The 20628-nt window shown below is 38.7% G+C and overlaps 1 protein-coding gene across 3 annotated transcripts in view; it reads right to left on the bottom strand.

Moving 5' to 3' along the window:
• The window catches only part of LOC121871402 (adhesive plaque matrix protein-like), a 39994-nt gene extending 21531 nt beyond the window's left edge, over nt 1-18463 (bottom strand). For all 3 annotated transcript variants that reach the window (XM_042373645.1, XM_042373647.1, XM_042373644.1), the window contains exon 1: nt 18381-18463. In XM_042373645.1, the coding sequence (XP_042229579.1) occupies nt 18381-18410 (30 nt within the window). In that variant the 5' untranslated portion in view covers nt 18411-18463. The remainder of the gene's footprint in view (nt 1-18380) is intronic.
• Between the last annotated feature and the right edge of the window lie 2165 nt (nt 18464-20628).

Here is a 20628-nt window from a genome sequence, read left to right on the forward strand (position 1 = left end):
TCAACGCACCACCTTGACAGAATCCCAGTACACCTGATCTGTGTATTCACCCCAATGCTGAATGTCTAAGTTTGTGTACAGGGAGGCAACCCAGTCCTCCACTCTAGCTTGTAAATGAACCCCGGATCACCCACTTAAGAGGTTAATTACTCAACCGTTTGTCTATCGGGGCCGCTAAAAAATCTAGGTTAATTATCTAAGCAAGAGGGTCACGAACGTCTCACGGATCACCCGCCTAATCTGCATTGATTACGTCAAAAACAGGTTATCATACGTATGGTGACGTCATAAAGTTTTAGAGATATAATGACGTCATAAACAGTTCGCAAGATGCATGGTGATGTCGCAGAGTTTTGACAAATCGGAGCTCCATAGCCAACGACCCAACAGCTGTGACTGATCTACAAGTGTAAGACAAGTGTTACAGCCAGCCAGGAAGTAAACAACGACCATTACCAACATAAACAACAAACTTCGTGGCATTTCTTATATAACCCACAACATAAATAACGGGTTTCATAAAACATCATGAACTTTGCCATATCCTTGACATTTTTATTGGTATCGTTGGAAAAAAAAAAACCCATATCAAATAAGTAAACATTTGGGATGACTTCCTTTGTTATCAGAATTATGTACGAGTTCTTATCTTCAATGGCATAATCCCATGACATAAAAACCCAAGAGTATAGGACAAGTGAACGTTTATCTAGAATTACCCCGTGTTGTTATTGTTACACTGACGCTAATGACAGACGGATGATCGATATATGGGGACTTTAAATTAACCTTCAAAACACTAATAACGACTTGAAAATTATTCTACTCATGTGAATGTAAACACTAAATGAGGCAATTAGCACTGTCTATAGATAAAATCCTTCCCATAACACTAGTGAGGTTTTTATCACATATTGAACAAAATGTCTAGTTTCTCTCGCCTTATGAAACACACCCGACCATTTCCTCCAATACAATACAAATAACTTCCCCTCCCTCCCAATTTTATTCAGGTAGATTCTATTGTATACAGCATGTGTAATAGAGGAGATGAATGTTTAATGAGCATCAAATAAATAAATGTCCTCTCAAAACAACATAAAAAAAAAGTAACATTCGCAGTGAAAGAGTAAACCTGCTGTGACAAGAGAAAGTACATGAGCAGAGTTGAGGAGATGATGTTGTTGTTACCAAGAAGTATAACTACACTATGCTGTTTCCGGCTATCACTTTCATCCCACCAGTGTTCGTTCGTAACAATGTAATCATGACATGCTATACTTTTTTATTATGGTCCTTGTAATGAAGCTCCTAGTTGCCCTTCATTTCCACCTGGTACAGTTAGCATTGCCAATCCTCTCTCTATATGATGTGTAAACTCGTGACCGCTTCATGGAGAGAGGATTGGTAACGCTAACTGTACCAGGTGGAAATGTGGGCAACATTACATGACATCATAGACAAGAGAAAAAGGCAATATGTAAATAAAAGAATCGTAATAGAATCTTATAGTTCAATGGTCTTCTGCAGCTAAGATGACTGTGGTAAAATAAACAGTAAAAATATTGTATGAAGGACAGCCGTGTTTGTCATGTCAGTATCGTAGGTCGTTTGTAAAGAGACAATCCACTTTAAACTGCACATAAAATAAGAGTGAAAAAGACTAATAATGTAAAGTCACCTCATCCAACAGACAAAACCTGCTTGGTCTTTTTTTTTTTAGTTTCTACATAATATAATCTCCCTAAACCTGAAATTTAAATCTAAACTGCAACAACTAGTACCTAACCTTTAGTAACTAAGTTCTCTGAGTAAATAAACTAATCCACCATAAAAAAAAATCAACGATAAAATAACCTGGTTGAGAAAGTCAGTTAAGAGTCTAAATAAAAGTGGTATATCTTATCAATGTCTTTCCTTGCAGTGTCTTGGCAAAATACCGATATTCAGATATTTTCTTATATCTTCTGGACAATTGCCATCTAGTGTGTGTGTGTGTGTGTGTGTGTGTGTGTGTGTGGCATCAAAAGAGACAAGTGAAAGTCATATGCAAATAATCATAGTAAAAAAAATCGATACTTAATGAAAAACTAATAAAAAAAAACGTAATAACAGAATGATACACACACGCACACACACACACACACACACACACACACACACACACACACACAGAAAAAAGGGGGAGCGGAAGAGAGAGGGTGAGAACATTTGATAGTGTAGATGGGAGAAATGATAAGGAGTAATAAATGACGATAATAATGCAGATGAATGAGTGAATGAATGACATGACCCGTGGGAAGTGTGTGTGTGTGTGTGTGTGTGTGTGTGTGTGTCTCTCTCTCTCGTCGGAGCTGACACGCCTACCAAAGATATCATATAAACAGTATATACATTCCCGCAGCTGCATTACATTACGTTCAATCACAGTGTATCCATCTGTCACTACACTGTATTTACGCGACATTAAACGGTCTTTACCCTCAAATACACGACATTAACGTGCATTTGTGGTAAACTACGCTACCTTTATGCGGAACATCAATATATTTTCAAGTAACTACACCACATTTTCGCATAACCAGTATATTTCATGCCCATTTAGTACAGGGAGATTCAGTTAATTTTCAGCCGTAATTTTTTTTTATCAGAATACCGATAAACTCTAGAATTTTAAGGTCTTCCATTCTAAAATATATACCTTATTATGACTACCTACTTCGTCATGAACACACCAGCATGCAGCATGAAGCAAAAAACAAATTACTGTAGAATAAAGCAAAAAGTTGATGCAAGTTAGAGGAAGACAGGAAACCATCTTAATCCACTTTCATTGTTGTAAAGTTCAGTAAACAGGAGGGTTAAGTTCTTGTAAATCATGTATATACCAACGTGGATTATAACTCTCTCTACTATCACTACTGCGCGTGTACGTATATACTGTATTAGCAAAAGCATTCATGGTGAGGGACATTGAGCACCACCCAGAGACGCCTTGTTTAGGAAGCAAAATGTTGACAGGTTGTTTTTTGTTATAGTCAATATGTTAACACTTTCACATGGCCAAATAACGCGATAGGAAACAGTGTATCAGGTGACATAGATGTGTTTTGGGGTTTGTCGATGGGTATTTGTCGATGGGTATTTGTCGATGGGTATTTGTCGATAGGTATTTGTCGATGGGTATTTGTCGATGGGTATTTGTCGATCACTTAATAACTTAGTCAGAAATATTCCCAGGTAGACAGAAGAGGTGAGAAGCGTGTGGTGAGGAAAGAAGGAACAGGAGGGCAAGAATAATATGAAGGGAGAGTAAAGCAAGGAAGGGGATAACGAGAGAGAGAGAGAGAGAGAGGAATGCGTTTAGTGAAGAGGGAGGACGGAGGGAGGAAGGGAGAGAGATAGTATGTGAGAGAGTGAGACAGAGAGAGGAAGTTGCAGTAAGAAAGTGGTAAGACGGGTGAGGATAAAATAACAAAACACTGAGTAGTAAAAAGATGTTTGACGGTGCAGCTGACTGGCCTCACAGTACCATCATGTAGGTACAACGGAGGAACACACACACACACACACACACACACACACACAAGGACAGGCACTATAAGAGTCAAGGATATGCATATAGACAAACACGAAGACGAAAGATTTAAATTATTACAGTAATTGACCAAAATAAAAAAAACACTCACGAATCCAAGGAGATACAACTAAAATGGCAGACACAGACAGTCACACATAAATTGACAGGTAAACAAACATAAACATGACGGTATAGACAGACAGATTACGTATAAAACAACCAAACACACAAAAACCAAACAACGCAAGGGAACAAACAAGAAAAACTTACTTTAATGAATCATCAAAAATATAAGGCAATAAAACTAACAATATTTTCTTTGAATTATTTAATGAAAACAAATAACAAACGCTTTTACGTGAGTCAATCCTGAAACAAGTTTATAACGTAAGAATACTGATAATGTTTGTTTTTACTTAATTACTAACACCTTCGTTTATGTGTGTCGTCTGTTACCAAGGTTAGGTTAGGTTAGGGATATAATAATAATAATAATAATAATAATAATAATAATAATAATAATAATAATAATAATAATAATAATAATAATAATAATAATAATAATAACGATAATAAATAATAATAAATAATGATAATAATGACGATAATAATAAATAATAATAATAAATAATAATGATAATAATAATAAAGATAAACCAGAAGAGGATGGAGAGGATGACCAAACAAGACTACGGAACAACATCAGATAATTACCAACAGTATGGCAAGTCGTAAAAGTTATGACCCAGCGGTACATTACCTTCATAAAATGGGGTCATCTATTATATTTTAATGGCACTGCTTTAGTATTTACTTTATGATTATTACCAGTGATTAGTCAACAAATAAATGCTACTATTACTATCAATAACTACATCAATAGATATAATATTGATGTACTGGAATATTAACAAGATAACCTTGAAATCTCTATAACATAACACTGCAATACCATATCAACAATACCCAAATCAACTTCACAACTTTATTTAAACAATATTTCGTCATTATAACAATAAATACAACACAATAACAACAATACTTCCAATAATGAGAATAATATTTCAACAACCACATCAATCACCACTACTACCATTACATCAACCACATCAATCACCACTACTACCATCACTAGCCTAACACCACCACATCAACCATAATTACAAACACCAGATCAACATTAACATCACCGCATCAACCACAATTACCATCCCCAGATTAAATACATCAATCACAATAACCATCACCTAACTAAATACCACCGCATTAACCACCACTATTACCGCAACAACCACTACCACTACCACAACAGCCACCACCACTACCACAACAACCACCATTAGGGGCCACAGCACAGAAGGAGTCGCCAGATTACAACACCTTCAAGGCCTTCATGATCTGAGACCACTAAAACCCACACACCCTACTGACGATGGTGTGGTGTGTGTGTGTGTGTGTGTCTGTCTGTCTGTGTGTATGTGTGTGTGTGTGTGTGTGTGTGAAAAGGTGATACAAAGAGCACCTCCGTTAAACCAGTACACAGAGAGAAAGATCATTTTTACAGCAACACACAAAGGTTCATTGAGGTAGAAGCTGAACTGTCTCCAGGCACCAGTTCCCCACGTGATAAAGAAAGTTGTCATAGGAACAAGGTCTTTCTCAGGACCTAAGTAGTACAGAGGTCTTAAGACAGTTTACTCTTAACACTTCTGTAGGTGGATCCCATTCCTATCAAGGGTCACATATATTTATCAGAATATTGAGTTTCTTATTTTATGTACTATAGGGCTCACACACACACACACACACACACACACCCAAGGCCGAAAAGCGTTAGTCTAAGACGTCAGCGGCGGAAATTATCAACAAGGACAAAGACAGCCAGAGCCAGGGCGACAGGTAATCGAGCAGAGATTATGGTGGCCCTCCCATTATTACCCCGAGTCCTCTCACGCCTTTGTCCACCTCCCACCACACAAAGACGGGTTGAGGGGGCCGCCAGCCTTACCCGCCCGGCAGAGTACTGAAGTTGATATCCTGACCTGCACAGATCATTACTGGGGTGAATTAATTAAAACGTGGTTATGTAATCTCGCTGTGGGAGCTAATTTATACTTAAAAGCTTCAAAGAATGTGACATTAATTGTTCAGTGGACTTGGAAACTGATAGGTCTCCCCGCTCTCTCTCACATACAGTAGGCACATCATTAAAAGAACCAACTACTAACAGATCAAGAAATGGACAGAAATCTTAATTAGCCATTTAGTAAGGTTATAGTTCACCTTTAACTAACCGACCCATCAGCAAACACTAACAGCTGTAATTAGACACTTGTAAAACAGCTTCATAAATAGTTTTTTTCTGCGGTCAACAATCAAGCGTAAGTAACTAAGCTTAAAAACTACCCAACCATGAAACAGAATAAATGGAACTTAATATCCAAAGGGAAAAGAAGACATTATGTAGATAACAAAAGACTATCTCGAACGTTAAATGACAAACCAAACCACAAGCAAATCAACGTTAACTACTCAACCAAAGACCATAGAGTATCCTGTTGATCAGTAGTCAACCACAATAACCAAACACCAACTGAATAATCAAGAAAACCCGACCGTCAATGATAACAAATAGACCAATGGGCAGTCATATTAGTCTTAGCTAAGTAACCAATAGGATGATAGAACAACTGCGTTTTATAGCCCAATGAGGGAACAGGGCGGCCAAACGCTTACGTTATAATCAACAACACCCTTGAACCAACGACTGACCCCTGACTTCCCTCTTACTTTCATCTGGTGTTACTACGCCGAAAAATGGCGCAAAAACGCTTTAATTTACGTTGTAGTGAAGTCTGAAGAATGTACATGACCTCTCGAGTATAATAGGGAAGAACCTGTTTACTCTTAGGTCACGCCCAGAAGTAAACATACAAGCTTAGGAGGGATTTGATGTATAAATGAATAACTTTATATATGAATTGGTTTATATTTTAAATTTGCCTAAGTAAAAGTCCTCATAAAGTAAATAATAATAATAATAATAATGATAATAATAATAAAGAAATATTCGTATGATACTTAAATTTTGTTAACAAGACGCATGGACGAAATAGAAAAAAAAATCTAAAAGTAATTCTTAAACACAAACAATAAGAATGCAAATATGAATAATGAGAAAGAAGAGAAAATAAACGTAGTCTTATACAAACGTGTCAATGAGTGAGAAATAATGACAATGACAGAGTGACAAATTAGTGCTGAGGGAGACATCTGGTGGTAGAGGAACGCGACGTCCGTTCATTAGAGTCAAATTTCAATCTACCCCCCCCCCCCTTCTGTGTCTTTGGGTGATGATGGTTATTTGTTTTTGTTGATCTGCTCCTCTGCCTGCTGTTCTGTGCCTCTCCCTTTAGAATGTTCTACACACCGTTAACAAATTCCTGGTAGAACACACACGGTAACACAGGCGACGAGAGAGTAATCAAGGTGACCTGATAAACTAAACGCGATTAAATTATTTCCGATTCAAATATCATTACTTAAAACAGCATAAAAATTGACATTCAGATCTTTTTCTTTTTAATGTACGTAAACCTTAATTCTAGATATAATGAACACGTAGAGAATTATCAAATGCGACCGTGCGAGCGAGCGTGTCTGTGTTTGCACAAAACCCTTCAGAAGATCACTAAATATTGACTAAATATTGTTGTGTAATTATCTTAGGTCATCATCACAAGATCATCCGGTGGAAGATGTGAAGCAACAGATTGTTATGGGTCTGGACGTATGGTGTAATATCCCGCCAATCAGAGCATCTCCTACAGTATGATGACGAACGTATGGTGTAATATCCCGCCAATCAGAGCATCTCCTACAGTATGATGACGAACGTATGGTGTAATATCCCGCCAATCAGAGCATCTCCTACAGTATGATGACGACAGCCGCGTGACACCAGTCTCAAGAAGCTCGTGACGTCATATATGGAACACCCCAATGAGTACGAAATTACAGTAGGACCCGCTCTTATGTCTCCTCCAATCAGTGACCGTGACGGGTGTAGACCAACCACAAACCTCGTTATTTATGCTGTCACTAATCATGCATAGTTATAAGGTAATTATGGATTGTTATGGCCAATTATCGTGAACGTGAGGCAAGTTTTGGAGTAAGTGTAAGTGGAATAATTTTACTGAAAATGATGTCAGTCGGGACCTGTGGCCGACATTACAGACAGTTTATACAAGGCATCAATGACGGCGTTGATTTTTTCATGGTGTTAATTCACGGGATAATAATAACCTTTAATTGATGAAAATTTAAACATAGATCAGAAAACTCTTAAACAAACCCACATATTGATTTAACCCATGACGTAAATACACCCGCATGTCTTTGTATTGTGTGAGTCTATATCCAGGTTTTTATGGTCCATGGATTTTGCATTTTTATTTAACAACAATAATAATAATGATAATAATAATAATGATAATAATAATAATAATACAAATACTTCTACTACTACTATTACTACTGCTAATACTACTACTAATAATAAATTAATAAATAATAATAATAATAACAAATTAGTAGTAGTAGTAGTAGCCGACATCAGTTGCAGATATTGACTGAGGCAAGTCACTGAATGCTGCATAGATCTGCGGCTCAACTAACTCAACACAGCAAGGATAGCTACTTATGTATTATGGTATTTAATATTAAGGTAATAAAATGGCGGAGAAGCTATGGGGAGGCTGGAGGCCACGCTTAAAAAAGTAGTAGTGGTAGTAGTAGTGGTAGTAGTAGTGGTAGTAGTAGTGGTAGTAGTAGTGGAAGTAGTGGTAGTAGTAGAAGCAGTAGTATTGTAATGTCAAAAAAAACATAAAAATTACACTGAGATTTTACGTTATACAAACACTCATTTAACAACCAGACAGTTGATTTATTACGTCTTCTGTTACGATGGGAGAACAATAAGCTGGCCTGAGATAGACGATGTGGTTGGTGTAGAGGGTATGTACACAACCTAGTTAATGTTGACCAAGACTGTGTGTGTGTGTGTGTGAGAGAGATGGCTGTGGCAGGTTGTACAGACACATCGTGACTGCCAGAGTGAGGTAGATAGATGCTAGGTGTGTGTGTGTGTGTGTGTGGATTTTAACATGACCGTTGTGGCGGAAATGTTAGATGGGCAACTCATTCAAAATATTAACCAAGAGAGGGGATACAGTGGAAAAAGCTGACCTAAATGTAGGGTACGTGAAGGGGAGGGGGAGGGAGGGCAGCTGCTGGCTAAGGGGAAGTTATTTCTGACGCCGTGGCGGAATGATCAGAAAATTGGCTATGAACTATGCGACCCCTGGATTGACCCTCGGGCTGTGAAGTCAAGTGTCATCAGGGAAACTAGGGTTCAGTGAGAATGAAATCGGCTGTGTAGTTACCGTAGTGTTGTAACAAATGGAGAAAATTACCTTTACCCTGACATAGGTTAGGGACAAAAACATATCTATGGAAGAGAAGCAAATACTAGTAAATGTAAAATAACCTCATATTTATACACACAAGCAAATCATTAAAACCATCACCTCAATCCATAACAGAAACATGAACACAAGTACACACACATATATGCACAACCGCGCAGGTACACATATATACGCACACATGCTCGTAAAAAACAAGAACACAAACAAAATCAAGAGTAAAACGCAGTACGATATAGTGGGTAGGGGTAATGACATCCGGCAGAGGGAGGGGGGGGGGTGTCTGGCAGCGGAGTCATTGTTATTATCAGTGACTGAGTGACGAGCTACACGCTGGAGCACACAAGAGTGAGAGTGTCGAGGTTAAGGGCTGTCTGCTTCACCATGACAATATCTCTCCTACATGACAACCCACATTTTTTTTTTTTTGGCCGTGATAAAGACTATAATCACCTCATTTTGATATAATAACAACACAAGGAACTTTTTTTTAAGACATTGAAACATAATAACATTTAATTTCAGTTAAAAAATCACAAGTTTATTATAATACTAAAGATATATCAATGAACTAATACATATATTTCCTTCATAACGCATCCGTCAAAAGTATTACAAATTACTTCAGGGTTCAAAGCTAGCATGAGTATTCTTTGGAGCCTGTGTGTGTGTGTGTGTGTGTGTGTGTGTGTGTGTACAGAATATGTTAACTGTGTGTCTATGGGACCAAAAATCAACAGTCATACCAAGCGAGAATCTTTACGAACACTCAGAAACAATATCCTGACATACTGTTTCTTGTACACACACACACACACACACACACACACACACTTGCATGTCACAAAACTCTCTCTGACAGATCTTCCGTCACCGCTGCTTCAAGTCGTCCAAGTATCGCGCCGCTGACCAGAATCCTCGTGTTATATTGATCGGTCAGCGTAAGACGGAGTGTTGTAAACGAGAGAGAAGAATCCGCATGTCATAAAATACTGCGTCAGAGTTTCAGTTGCTTGGTCTTGGTGTTCTTAGAGATATCGCAGAGGTAAGTTTCAGCCTGGGTTGTGATCTAGGCAAGGAAACAGAGTATGGCGACCTTATTTTCACACCGTGTCGTGTGTTAGTTCACTATCGTGTTGTAGTCTCCGTGTCTTATAACGGGGAGAGTGAAGCGGGAGAGAGAGAGAGAGAGAGAGAGAGAGAGAGAGAGAGAGAGAGAGAGAGAGAGAGAGAGAGAGAGAGAGAGTATCTATGGTAACTACAGCACAACCGTATATTACATTCACGGAAATACAACAAATCACCACCTTGGCCAAGCGACTATAAAACAGACGAGTTTCTGTAATGTTTGTGTACTGTAGAACGCTGATGACGGGAGAGTGGACTCGGGTTGGTATCTAATGCCTCATTGAAATTTCCGGTGGTGTACTGAGCAAGATTCACTCCCTAGAGGATAATTGTCCATATGTCTGTTTATCTGTATAACCATTTTTCCCTTTGTGATGGACTGTGGCCCCAAAAAGCATCATGGATAAGAAAAGTGGAAAAGAATTATTTGTGTAATGAAAGATGGTTGCTTGCTAGGTATATAATGTAAGTAGAAAATGGGTGGAAAGACGTAAGAAAAAGGAGAATTTCACAAAAGAAAAGTAGAAGGAATAAAGGATATTGATAAAGTTGGAGTAAACGGTACTTAAAGACAGTTGCAGTGGCGTAATAATAAATGGCATATGTTGCGACTGGGGCTGGAAGGAGGAGGAGGAAGAGGTGAGGAGGGAGCGAGAAGGGAGGGGTGATGGATGAACTGGTTTTCATTATCACACTGACCATGGAAACAGTATCTGATATGAAGAGGCGGTAAAGACTAAAGTATGGGGTTTGTATAGTTAACGAAGCGAATAGCATTAGATGGTGTTTTATCGGAAGTGGTAATGTAGGGCTGTGAGGCGCCATAAGATGCGTTAGAGCAGTAGCATTCTCAAGTGAGGACGGACGTTGTAATTGTAATGGCATAATGTGAGAAATATGGCTGAACTCGGAAAAGGAAACAGTTTTTTTTTTTGTATTCTTTGAAATCAGACTATGGCTGTTAATATTATTGGTTAGTACAAATGGGGTGTTTCTGCATGTAAGGAAAGGATAGTGATCTTGCAGGAGCCAGTGGGAGTCTGAATCTTGGTCTTCCTGTCTCTCTGTTTGTATATCTGTCCATTTTTCCATCTACTTTCTGCATCTCTCTCTTTATTTTGTCTGTCTGTCTGTGTGTGTACCCTCCGTGGATGGATGTGAGTGGTCAAGTGTGTTATTAAAAGTGACATAACATAGCTTCCCCTGCACTATATCATCCTTCATACACTGGATAATAACACAAAAATATGGTTCCTTTCTCAATGTGTGTGTGTATATGTGTGTGTGTGTGTTGCAGGGATTGTTTGAACATGTGTGTGTACCTCGCTGACGCCATCATCAACCGACCTTGCGCGCCGTCCGCTAATCATAACCCTCGTCTTCTTGCATCGAGATAAATACTGGCTTTTAGGTATTCTTTTTACAGCCACAGTTATGTTTTAGGGTGACAAGCATCTGTGTGGCTGAGAATGGTGCACGGGGGAAGGGTAGTATGTTTGTTTCTATATACAGTAATCATTCACTTGTCTTAAACGCATACCAACTTAGAAAATAATAATAAAAAACTAATCTAACCCCGAGAAATTTGTTCTGTGAGCTATTGTTTCCAGTTTCAGTTCACAGGATCTATTTTCTATTATTTTTCCTTACAAATTACATGTTAATTTCTTGACATACCCCCCCCCTGCCCCACTTGCCTCATCCCCCAATCTTCTTCGTCTCTTTAGCTTCATCTCCCCGCATCCTTCAACCCCATCACTACTCCCTTCCCCTCTCCCTATATTCCTCCATCCCTTCTCCACACGCTTCCTTTCCATCCCACATTCCTACATCGTCTCATCTTTCTCTATAAAGAACCTCATGTTATCAAACAATACATCGACGTAATTCAAGTGGTTACAGTGTATACACAAACTACATCAATATTAATTAATCACACATTCAATATATTTCAAATCGGAGAGAGAGGGATAATCAGATTATACTTAGGCTTGATACACTGTAAAAAGAACAGACAATAAAGTATTGTAGCACATTCCAGTCAAGACAACTACAGCATGTGGAATACAAACGTTGACTTGCAATAAAATCAGAACGACTCTTGTTATGAACAATCCGACGGTTTAAGGCTTTAAGTAAGACCAGACACAAAGAAATTGGATTAAAATACACGGTGTTAGAGGGCGCCGGGGCGTGAAGGTTTGGCTGGAAATTGAGAGGCAGAGACCGCGGGGTCAATACTAGACTTGTTGAAACACTCACTCCAGCATTCCTACACCCCATGATCCTTCTCAAGCCCTCATTGAAGGAGAGGGGGGGGGCTGGGGGTATCGTGAGAATTTTAAGTAGGGTATCATGTAAGAACTAGTTGAAATGACTTTTCACTATCAGATAGAAGTTCATTGCCTGATCCCTGACCTGAGAGACGACTGAGACCGAATGATTGGTCGCTTCATGAACGTTTGTTTACCTAATGGGTTGGCCAACTAGTAGACTTTATTCATTTCACATTATATGGTGTTCATCTTTTTTAGGCTTCGTACTTTCCCAAAACTGTATTATGAAAGTGTGCTAATTCTCATGACAGATCAACTCCAAGCGATAACATCAGCAACGCGAGCAATGTACAAACTTGATTGTTTAGTGTTTGAGGTACACGCAAAAAACAAGTGGATAACAACGATGATGACGACCCTATAGTGACAACAGCTTTTCGATTTCTTTAAAAACACACGAACGGATTTTTTTTTTCGATTACAGAGATAATTTGTCATTGGACGGGAAGGAGACACAGGAAAAATAATTACTTCTGGTCTAAATTGGCTATCACTTCTTGCGTTGAGTCTTTGCAGTCTGTTGGTGTGTACACTTCTCGGCCTCTCCATATAGTTTAATTGCCATTTCGTATGCCTACTTATTCATACGTGTATACTATGCATTTTCCTACGTTAACATATTGATATGTTTGTCACTATGTTAATTTAATATTATAGGCAACATAAATAAAAGTCTTATAAGTATGATGCTTGAAATATATTATGAAGTTTTAATGCTATTACTGCGCTTCAACAACTAAGGTCTTTAAGCGCGAAACAAGGTTTGAAATACATTAGTTCATCAATAATTAAACATTAGAAAAATGTACTTTGTCAACAGGACAGATCCAAAGGCGTTATTAATCATATCAACGCTTGTAATAACTACCGTATAGTCATTACATGGAGGTAGTTTGACTGGTCATCCTGATCAGTTTGGGAAAGTGCCAGGGTCAGTCGTCGTGACAAACACTTGACCAGCACACACCAACAGGTGACCAGGTTGAACAGCGGAGAATCAGAGGTCTTGTTTTATTGGATTTTTTAAGAATCACGAAAGATTTATAATTTTACAGTACGTATATTTTCTTTAAAAATTGAAGGAAATTTAAGTTCTTATATTTTTTAGAGGACAAAATTAACTGGCCCCGTCTCCTCCTCGTGGGAGACAAATATTTCCCAAGTCATGTCTGTACAGATTATTATATAATATGCAGGATCAAGTTCTGTATATTGAGAAACATTGTCTTATTTTTCTAAATGCTTGGAACACGCCAATAAGTGATGCTTACACTCAACGTGACGTCTTCCATTTCACTCATTAATTATATGTTCCGAGAATTAACTTCCAAATGATACACTGTACTCAGTCTAAGATTTTGTGTTAACTCCAGAATAAACTGTACAGCCTACCACGAAGTCCCCCCCTTCTCTGGATAAAGGAACATTAAATGTGGAAAACCAGTGACTGTCAGCCGGATGGGATGTTTGCTACTGATCTGTAATGAGGTACTCCAGGTGTGAGGACTTTACGGTGTCATTTTATTAGTAGCATCTCGAGGTACTGTACGGTGAGGTGAGCCAGGAAATGCTTCAAACTTCCCAGGAATATTTTACATGGAAGCCAGAGAAATGAACAAAACTGTGTTAGAGTTAGAGTTTAACAAGATGATTATAATAGGTCAATTAAAAATATGTTTGAGTTCCGTAACGGGGATGAGGGGGGTGGGGGGTGGTGGGTGGAGGCTAATAATATTTCCGTAAATTTAAATTCATTTTAGTTTACTGTCTATGCTTTACTACAAGTAGGACAGCGCCTTGCTTTTCCTCTCAGGAATATCCGTACAAATATTCCAAGACACTGCAGCTCTTTGACTGGTGCGTGTGTAACCCTTGGCTGCCAATTAAATTATGATACCACTGGTACAGTAGGTATATGGAAGTAGTCTGAGGAGTTGAGCTTTATTTTAAAAATGCGTATTATAATTTTTTAGTTTTGATATCTTAAAGTAACTAAAAATAGTTAGATTTTGACAAAACTTATGAATAAAGTTTTGTTAACCTCCGACAACGTAGTTCGTTACTAACTATTCATTACATTTTAAGTGATTCTCATAAAATCGACACAACAGTTTGTCTTCCCATCATGCGAGCCGCTGGACAATTGACCCAAAAGTTCCGTTTAGATAATGGTGAAGTTAAAGCCGCGGACAGCGAGATATCGAAGTGTATTGACTGTAGATTTTTTTTTTTTTAAATAGTGAACAGCTAGATGCTGGTAATTGAAAGATGAGTTGGCAAATAATCCGCACAAGAAATCTAGAAAGTGACCAAGGACTAGCTGGCAGCTGCTGGGTCTGAATGTCATCTGAGAACGTGAGATTTTATCGCCAAGACCAACACCGGCGCCTATAAATGTCTATAGAATTATTATGTTGAAGTTGTCTTCAATATAACCTATACTTAGTAGGTGTCATAAAATAATGCAACAGACGATGGAAGTTAGCCTATAAATAGTAATTGCACAAATGTAATTAAACACCAAAACAAACTCAACTATAAAAATCCAAACGTATTAAAATTCTCTATTTGTTCAGTTATCTTTATTCTCTACCTTCTTCTGTGTTTCCATACTCTTACAATCTGTCTTACTTCAAAAAGATTATTTCCGGCATCTTCGTGGTGTAGATTAATAAAGTTTTTTTCTCTACTATTTTTAATTTATTTTTACTCTTATTCCCCCCCTCCCCAGTTGTGGGTCGATGACCTGTGTCCGGGTGGGCTATTTCCCGTAAAAAAAAAAATCTAAACTGACGAAGGGTAACATTACCTAACCGAAGCTCTAGAGGTGATGTTATTAATGCATTACTGTGCTGTGCTTCAATAACTATAACCTTTAATCGTGTAATTAATACACACTGTACATACAGCAGTCAACAACAATAAGAAAAACGGGAAATAGATAACTTTGTGAAGACTTGTGTGACCATCCTAGGAAACACGCCCCGCGTAGGGAAACACTTGTGGTGGCCCAACACCTGAGTTCTGATGGATGCCTCAAGTTACATCGGTATTCTTTTTCCCGCTCTGTTGACGTTACCTCACCGACTCTTCGCCCTGAGCGAGGCCTTGGCGGTCACATAACGCAAGACGTCACCGTATCTCCCGACGACAAGTTGGAAACCCTTACTTAACGAGGCTGCCATCAACGACCCACGTCACAAGTAGGTCAAAGACTTTAGAAAAAAGCATCTGTGATTAATAAACTTGTATAGTAATGGTAGCAATGAAATAAAAATGTGCTTTCAGGAAAAGATTACCCTACAATTAGGTAATTTAAGACAATTAATAAAAGTGGAGATAATTTTCTATATTATCCAAATTGTCGTTGGCAATAAAATATAAAACTTAGGCTACCAGGTAGTAGGTAGCTACCAACCAGGGAGGTACTACCGCCTGGGAAGATATTGGAAGCATAATGTGTTGTCTAATGGTAGACCCTGCTGCCATATGTGACCAAGTCCCAGGTTGATGATCTGACTTTCTGCCTCATTTACACACAACTGCAGGGTCTCAATTGTTTCTCTTACTATTGACAACACAACATATACAGTATATCGTTTCTCACTATTGATTTTTTTTTTGTGTATTATTTATGATCCTCTATTATTATAATTATTATTATTATTATTATTATTATTATTATTATTATTATTATATTATATTTTTATTTAATATTTTTATATTTTTTATTTATTTTTATCTATTTACTTATTATTATTATTATTATTATATTTTCGCCCCCAGGCCCTGATGTGGGTCATTGACCTGTGCCCGGGTGGACTGACCTCGTAAAAAATAAATAAACCAGCCATCGATTAACAACTTAACGGAGGAGGATATGTTTACACCAGTTAACTCACATGCTTCTCTGGCGAGTCTCGCACATTCCTGGTGAGTCGCACATTCCTGGTGAGTCTCACATTCCTGGCGAGTCTTACACATTCCTGGTGAGTCTTACACATTCCTGGCGAGTCTTACACATTCCTGGCGAGTCTTACACATTCCTGATGAGTCTTACACATTCCTGGTGAGTCTCATGCTGGACAGTGAGTGGTCATGGGTATCTAAACACTTAAGTAATCCGTCAAATACTATTGGTATCATACACAAGGTGATAAACTGTTACCACGTATCACTGAATACACTGTCATTTTTATCTCCAAATATTATATACACACATATATAATGCACAGTAAACAAGACAGTTATACAAAAATTAGTTTGGGAAGATAAGGACGTTATCAGTTAAAAGTAATTGACAAAAAACGTGGAGGGTAATATTTGATTATTTTTTTTCATAGTGTACAGAATTTAGGAAGTATTGTTTACACGGGAACGTGGGACAAACATTAGGCGGCCCACTGCACCAAACTCCACCGGACACGACACCCATAGAGGAGCAGCAACGCTCCCTTGAACAAGCCCACAATATCATACAAATGATGGACACTAGCCTGAACCCCCTCTCTTCCTGTTGGAGATAGAGCATGACGTCCAGCAAGAACTCCCTTTACTTGAGCTTTAAAACAAACACCCCGATCACCGGAACTTTTTCTCATATCGGGTCACAGTACAGGTCACAAGGCGGAGGAGCACACCAGTATAGCCCTCGTGACTCCCCACCACTACAGTAGGTTCAAAAGCACTGTGATGTTCTTCCACTACCACCAAGATGAACATAACCAACAACTGTTACACCCAGAGCCGTGTTAGAGGATGTCGTAGGGCCTTGGGCACTTTTCTATCGTAGGCTCAGTCTATTAATGTGCCCAAATTGTTCCCTTGGCAATGTGCTTCTCTTAGCATTATCGCTAAACTATAAATTTCTACCTATCACAAAGAATCGCTACAAGGATGACCCTGAATCTGTGATTACTGAGGAGTTTCTGTAAAGAGAAATGCTCCCCGACAATAAATAAGTGGCAGAATTACCGAAAACTCAGGTAGTCAACAGCTTTCCTCACGTGAATTTGGCTTTTAGAATATATTTGTAAATACTCATTACCACCCGCGATGATGAGAGGTCCTTTTCCAATCTTGAAAGGATAAAAAAAAAAACTCTTAGATTTACGATGGGCCAGAGTTGCTTCTCGTCACTGGCGTTCCTCAGCAGAGATAAGATTGATTCAAGTGGTAATAGTACAGTACATTACTCTATCGGGTCAACCAGCAATTATAGAACTATTTTCTACTGAAGACAAAGCTTCTTTAATACTGGTGTAAGATACAATTATTCAGCCAAGATTGTTTACTGCCAAAACAACCTATTAATCGCGAGTGTCGTTTATGGAATATATTAAACATTCCCTTAAAGTTTCCACCACTCAAAATATTTTTTAGAAACACTAACCAGATTCTTCCAGTATTGCTCACTTTTTCCCCTTTATTTTTCTTACACAATTATTCAACTTTCTTCTTACTGCAGTTTTATTCATATCTTCTTTCATAAATTATTTAAAAGGTGTGAAAAGATTCTAAATAAGTTCATTTTTTTCTGATATTCGAAATAATTTCTACAATAAGAAGTAATATTTAGACATCTCCCAAATTATTTACAAAATGTATTCATTGATAATAGTACTTTGACGTAAATAGTTTTCTTTTTTTACGAGGGCTCTCTCTGTGCTGAACAAAATCGTCTAGCAATAGCCAAATAAAATAGCAAAAGTGACGTCCAATGGTGAAAGATGGGGTTAAACTAATCAATAAATTCTTGCCGAGTTTTGCACTACTTAAAATACTTGGCACAGCACGACACAACAGAGTGCCGGCCGCCAGGTAGTACACCACAGTAGTAGTACTCACCAAGAGAAGAGCCGCCTTAGCCATGACCATTCACTAGCACAGTCGGCGGTACACTGAGGCTGCCATTGCCTGACCCAACCTCCTCCTCTACCAGCCCGCCCCAACCACGCCCACTTTACCTACTACCTCTGTCAACACTCACCCTCCACGTTTTAATTACTTTTGTGCTTTTTCTGCATACTGTGTGCTTGCGTGTATAACATATATGCAGGTAGTAGTAGTGCAGTATATCAATTAACCATGTCTCCAAACATTGGATATCCCTAAACCATCACCTAGGAAGAGAGTAGTTTAATAATCCATAGTAACACCAAGGCCGAGACAGATAATATGAACATCATGACACATACTCTCTATTTGCTAACTTTTCGGTTATTGCAGTAACCACCATCACTGCACTCTTTAAAAACCGAAACAACAATGTACTATGCAGATACACGAATAGAGGTTTACGCATTCACTTTGGTGGTAGAAGTATTAACTGGCAATAAATACCACTGCTTCACTATCAAATTCCGTCGTTATTTTCAATTTGCTATTTAGTTAATATAAATGGAGTAACCTGTACACTGTGGATATTCCAGTATAAGTGTTTCACAAAGGGATTATTAATTATCACTGTTACTTACCGGTCTTTCTGATGTTACCGCTCACCACTTTGCATGTTTTAAATCTAGAAATATCTAAACCAGGGGTGTCAAACATGCGGCCCTCACACTCTTACATGTGGCTCATTTGTTGCTCCAGCCTTACCTTGAAGAGCTAAAACTAAATAGTGAGTGTATCCCTCAGCTGAATAAAATAGTCCGCTGTTTCCTAGAACAATATACTCTATCAACATGACCAATGAGCTCCAGTGTGATTCTGTGTTGAGGAACAAGTTTTCGAGGTGTCAATTATCAGGAAGCAGCAGCAGCAGTAAACACTTAATTTGTTTTTTTTAAGTGTTTCCCACGAGCACAGACTAAATCCACCTTTCTTATTTTGTCATACTACTCACCTAAGAGGTTGTGAAGTGCTCATAATTATGTTACTTGGCCCACATACTGTGTACTCATATTAAATCTGGCCCGCCTTGGCAAATGAGTTTGACACCCCTGATCTAAACCATCTCAAACGTAATGGCTTAAACACTATCCCGACTCAATTGTCCGTGGATGTTGGCAACCCGAATCAACAGTCAGGTTTGAGAGCCTAAATAAAATTATATGATGCAACAAGGTACTTAGCTTGTATAGTTTAGAAGAAAACAAAAATTTTCGCCAATTTATACAAGATTTCCTAGTAATTTCGTAATTTAGTTGATTTGCTCATTGAAATAACTAGGCCTATAAGATTACACTACTAAATATTTTTAGATTTAATATAATTATTTAGTAATGCATACATATATCACGATACTTTTCGCGACACATTTTTCTAATTCAAGTAACAACTGGTTAAAACAAACCGCCAATTCAGTGTTATCTTTTTTTTTTTTATCCTCTTCGCCACTGATCGGCTTGTTAGCCGCTTGGGCGATCGGTCACGTCTCTTTTCCTTTATATTCTTCACCAAAAGGTCGGCTCGCTAGCCGCCCGGGCGATCGGTCACGTCTCTGTCACGCACTGTTGGCAAATACTGGGCATGCACCGGCTCCTGAATGTACCTGAACCCGCTCCAGTGTTGGTCAAGTCTTCTCTTGAAAGAGCTCACACTCGGTGCCGTCACAACACTGTCTGGTAGATTGTTCCAAGAGTTTACAACCCTCACTCCGAAAAAGTTTGCCCTCACGGTTTTCCGGACTTGCGGCTTCTTCAATCTTGAGCTGTGACCCCTTGTGGGGCGAGCGTCCGCCAGCTCCAAGTAAGGACACTCAACTGAGTAGTGCCCCCTGAGATGATTATAAACCTCAACTAGGTCCCCCCTTGCCCGTCTGTAGTATAAGCTCGGCAAGTTCAGGCGCACCAATCTCTCAGGGTAGCTGAGATGCCGAAGTGCAGGCACCAGTTTGGTGGCCCTCCTTTGAACATTTTCAACCAACTGACAGTCCCTAGCATATCTCGGGGACCAGATGGGGTGACAGTACTCCAGATGGGGAAGCACTTCACTCCTGAAGATCGTCACGAGGGACGGACCGTCTAGATATCTGAACGACCTTCTTATAAGACCCAATAATTTATTTGCCTGATTTACCTTCTTCTCACAATGGCCCGAGAACTTCAGCTCATTGTCAACATACACACCTAGGTCCTTCTCACACACAGTC

Source organism: Homarus americanus, unplaced genomic scaffold (genome assembly GCF_018991925.1).
Source record: "Homarus americanus isolate GMGI-L3 unplaced genomic scaffold, GMGI_Hamer_2.0 scaffold45698, whole genome shotgun sequence".
NCBI classification, from domain to species: domain Eukaryota; kingdom Metazoa; phylum Arthropoda; class Malacostraca; order Decapoda; family Nephropidae; genus Homarus; species Homarus americanus.